The 4,312-nt window shown below is 40.3% G+C and overlaps 1 protein-coding gene across 1 annotated transcript; it reads left to right on the top strand.

The window, feature by feature from the left end:
- Positions 1 to 2,415: 2,415 nt before the first annotated feature.
- Positions 2,416 to 3,348, top strand: LOC102879592 (olfactory receptor 149). The gene has a single exon (XM_006915264.1). The coding sequence runs from the start codon at positions 2,416 to 2,418 to the stop codon at positions 3,346 to 3,348; it is 933 nt and encodes a 310-aa protein (XP_006915326.1).
- Positions 3,349 to 4,312: the final 964 nt, after the last annotated feature.

The raw sequence follows: 4,312 nt of genomic DNA on the forward strand, positions 1-4,312 counted from the left end.
AGAGTAGTGTTGCAGGTGATGTGAGGTTAGAGTTGGAGCTCGATCTACCATGCAGTCTTGGAGGACCATAGATATTTCCCACTTTACAGCATCCCTTCCTGATGATCTCATTCCTATTGTTTCATGGCTGTATGATGAATTAGGTTGACAAACTAATTGCTCCCTCAGAGCCATTAGTGAGTCTAAAGTAGGGCTTAAGGAGGTCAGAGAAAACTTCCAAGGGGGCAAATCTAGGGAAAGTGAGTGTGTACAGATCTTGATTATCTAAACCCTATGAGACTTAATTCTTTATAAGTAGGAGAACTGAAGCTCCTTTGGCTAGAGGACTCTGTGCTCTACTGAGAAACAGTACTAGCTCTGTAAATTTGGTCTTACTAAAACACTTTGGAAAACCTGACTGTGTTCTCGGGTGGACTGTGAGTGTTTAAACTGCTGCCCGTGTCTCACTGTTAGCCTGTTCCTCATACACTAACGAGTCCACACACAGGGACCTTCCCAGTTCTCGCAGACTTTTTTTTTTTTTCCCCCTGAAATGGACCTAAGAATAAAATAGAATTGAATAATCATATATTATCATGATATCTGATCATAGGCAAGGACCAAAGACCTCTGAGAGCCTTGGCTGACCAGGAAGAGATGATCCAGAGCTCAGAAATTTACATGGCTCAAAGATACTATTCCGGTTTGGCTAGAATTAGTAACAAGTAGCAGGTTGTCAGCAGCATTTCTCCCCCAGAATATCACTGTTTCTTTGCCATCTTTACCTTTGCTCAGTTCTAGGGTGGCATGTGAATTGTTCATTTTGGCTTGGTCATTCTCTTTAAATATATTTTTAAGTGGCACTTGCCCCAGTTTATAATTGAAATCCCCATAATAATGTGGCTTTAAAACTTAAAAGCTCTTATATTGGAGTTGATATTACGGTATAGTGTCAAAGGTATGGGATCAGCCTGTTATTTGATTTCTAAAACTAAATTAGATATTCCTAAGGTGTGCTCTGAAGTCAAGACTGGAAATGACCAGGAAGAAGTAAGACAAAAACACTTTTCCTGCTGTAGTAGAAGATGATGATGTGAACCCATCCAGAAGGGTGTCATTGCCTAGCAGTGGAATAGGCTGTCTTAAAAAGCAGAGGCAGAGAGCAGTTTCCTAATGACTGAGAGCATGGACAATGGCATGAGACAGTCTTAGCTCTGTCACTTACCAGCTCTGTAAATCTGGGCAACTTGCTTAATTTTTGTAAGCTTCAGTTTCCTGCTCTGTAGATGGAAATCACAGTTTCCATCTATAGGGTTATTTTTTAAAAAATGAATCATATTTTTAAAGTCTTAAGCCCAGTCCTTGGAACATAGTAAAGATTCATTAAATGGCATGTGTGTATCCATGAACCTGCTTTTATTATTATTTATTATTATTATTATTACTTGAGTTATGAAAGGTTTTTGTCTTTCTGCTCTATGGGTCACTGTATTTCTTTCTTCATCACATGAATTTGATGCTTTTCTTGCTGCTAATATTTCTTTTGCTTAACAGAGAGTTGCCTCAAGTCCACTTAGAAAATGTTAAAAGGACCAGAATAACCAGAGTATCATCTCCTGATAGAGTTGGGGTTATTAGACCTCTTAAATCTGGAAAAATGCAATCTGGAGAGGATATGATCTAAATCTATTCGGTAACATTATCTAATACAACATATTTGCAAATGATACCAGCATTGAAGGAAGGCACTTAAAGAAGTAAGTTTAAGATACATAAAAGAAAGGAACATTTTTCATTAGGATTTATGTTTTTGCTCTATATTTTTACAGACATTTCGTAAACTATACTTTGGTATCAGGGTATTTTTGTTGTTGATGTTTTTATAATAATTATAATTTTCATTTTGTAGATGATGAGTCTATGTCTATGAAAAATGTTGTGTAAATTATTTTAACTAGTATAGCTAATAAATGGCAAAATCAGGATTTAACCTAAGTGTTTTGATTTCTAATGCAATTTCTCTTCCTGATATTTTTCAAAAGGTAGTAAATAGTGAGAGTTTGTTACTCAAAGGTATCGTGAGAGTTCAAAATATAAATATGCCTAAAGAAAGTAAATCCATAAATTAAACAACTGAAAAAGTTCTCTCAACATGAGAATGTTTTGAATATATATTTAAACTTCTGATTTTGTTGTAGAGGACAACTATCTGTTTCCACAAACATTCTTTCCAGAAGTTGAGTAGACTGTGGCTCTGAAATAAGCATTTCTTATTACCGGATATTTTTATATAGGTGTGCCATTCATAAGAAGGCTGGTTGTTGCTTATTAAAAACACAGCGAAAGCACTTATCAGCAAAAAGCTTGATAATTTGATATCAGTGTTCAGACTTTTGTGTCTTGGGTCCCTTTTCAAGGTCCGACTTTCTCACAACTATGAGGAATGTCTCAGTGGTGACCGAGTTTATCCTCCTGGGCATCCCACACACAGAGGATCTGGAGACCATGCTTTTTGTCCTGTTTTTGTCCTTCTACATCTTCACCCTTATGGGAAATCTGCTCATTTTACTGGCAATTGTCTCCTCCACTCGACTTCATACTCCCATGTACTTCTTCCTGTGTAAACTGTCTGTGTGTGACATATTTTTTCCCTCTGTGAGTTCCCCCAAGATGCTCTTCTACCTCTCAGGGAATAGCCGAGCCATTTCCTACGCAGGCTGTGCATCCCAGCTCTTCTTCTACCATTTACTGGGCTGTACTGAGTGTCTCCTGTGCACAGTGATGGCCTACGACCGCTTTGTTGCCATATGTTACCCTCTGCGCTACACAATAATTATGAGCCACAGAGTGTGTGCCATTCTAGCCCTGGGAACCTCATTTTTTGGCTGTATCCAGGCCACCTTTCTAACCACTCTCACCTTCCAATTGCCCTACTGTGGCCCCAATGAAGTGGACTATTTCTTCTGCGATATCCCAGTGATGCTGAAGCTGGCTTGTGCAGATACCTCCGCCCTGGAGATGGTGGGGTTCATCAGTGTGGGCCTCATGCCCCTCAGCTGCTTCCTTCTCATCCTCACCTCCTACAGTCGCATTGTCTACTCCATCCTGCAGATTCGCTCTGCGGAGGGCCGACGTCGCGCCTTCTCCACCTGCAGTGCCCACCTCATTGCTATTCTACTTTTCTACATGCCAGTGGCCCTCATCTACCTAAGGCCCACCCCAAGTCCCTGGCTGGATGCCACTGTTCAGGTCCTGAATAACCTGGTCACTCCCATGCTGAACCCCTTGATCTACAGCCTCAGGAATAAGGAGGTAAAATCATCCCTGAGGAAAGTCTTATATCAACTGGGCTCCACATTTTCTGTATAACACGGGGGCTAAGATTCAAAGAGTTAAAGTGACTTATTGAAGAATGCATGGAAGCGATGACAGGTTAAGGAATCTGGCGCTGGTTTTCTGACTCTGGGACCTTTGCCTTCTTTAGGATATCATACTGGTGATGAGGCAGGAGGCAGAACAACTGAAACCTTCTGCTTCGCAATCTTTATTTTCTTCACTTTCTTACATCTTTTGTTGAAGAATTCATGGGAGTTATGACAGGATGAAGAATCTGGGGCTGGTTTTCTGACTCTGGGACCTGTGCTTTCTTTAGGATATCATGCTGCTGATGAGGTGTTTGCCCAGGAGGCAGAATAACCGAAACCTTGTGCTTCGAAATCTTCATTTTCTTCATCTTCTTACATCTTCTTCTCCGCTTCTTTTCCCCCTCACCCTGACACTTGGCTGCATTGACCGTCTCCTGAAATATCTAAATTGGATAAACTCTAATTTTATTGGTATAAATGTGTTTAAAAAAAAAAATGGGAGAGGTTCGTTCCTATGGCTTTAAGTAGCACCCTTAAAGAATATAAAGAAGTTGTAGAAAGGGAAGAACTTCTGTCTGGGATCTGAGGCAGATCTTTTATGAGCGAAGCAGAGATACTGGTATACTGAATCTCCTAAAAACCCTGTCTGTTGAGCTTAGACCTAGAAGCAGGCCCTGACTGTGGACGTGTGACATGTAAATGAGAACGAGGAAAAGGCAGATGGGGGAATCCATGATGCGGTGCCTGTGCTCTGATATCATGTTAGAAAAATCCGGACTAGGCTTTGTATTGCTCTGTACAACCAGGGGACAATTCTGGATCCAAGCTGCCATTGTTTTGTGTCTTTGGCTTCTCCGTTTAACTGAAAAGATTTGACTTTTTCCCATATTCCTTCATTTTTTTTTTTGAGGTATGAAATACAGCAGAAAATGGGGAGTACGTTTTTTTTTTTGGCTGAAATATGCTAA

The sequence above is a fragment of the Pteropus alecto genome, unplaced genomic scaffold (genome assembly GCF_000325575.1).
Source record: "Pteropus alecto unplaced genomic scaffold, ASM32557v1 scaffold135, whole genome shotgun sequence".
In the NCBI taxonomy this organism is placed as follows: Eukaryota; Metazoa; Chordata; class Mammalia; order Chiroptera; family Pteropodidae; genus Pteropus; species Pteropus alecto.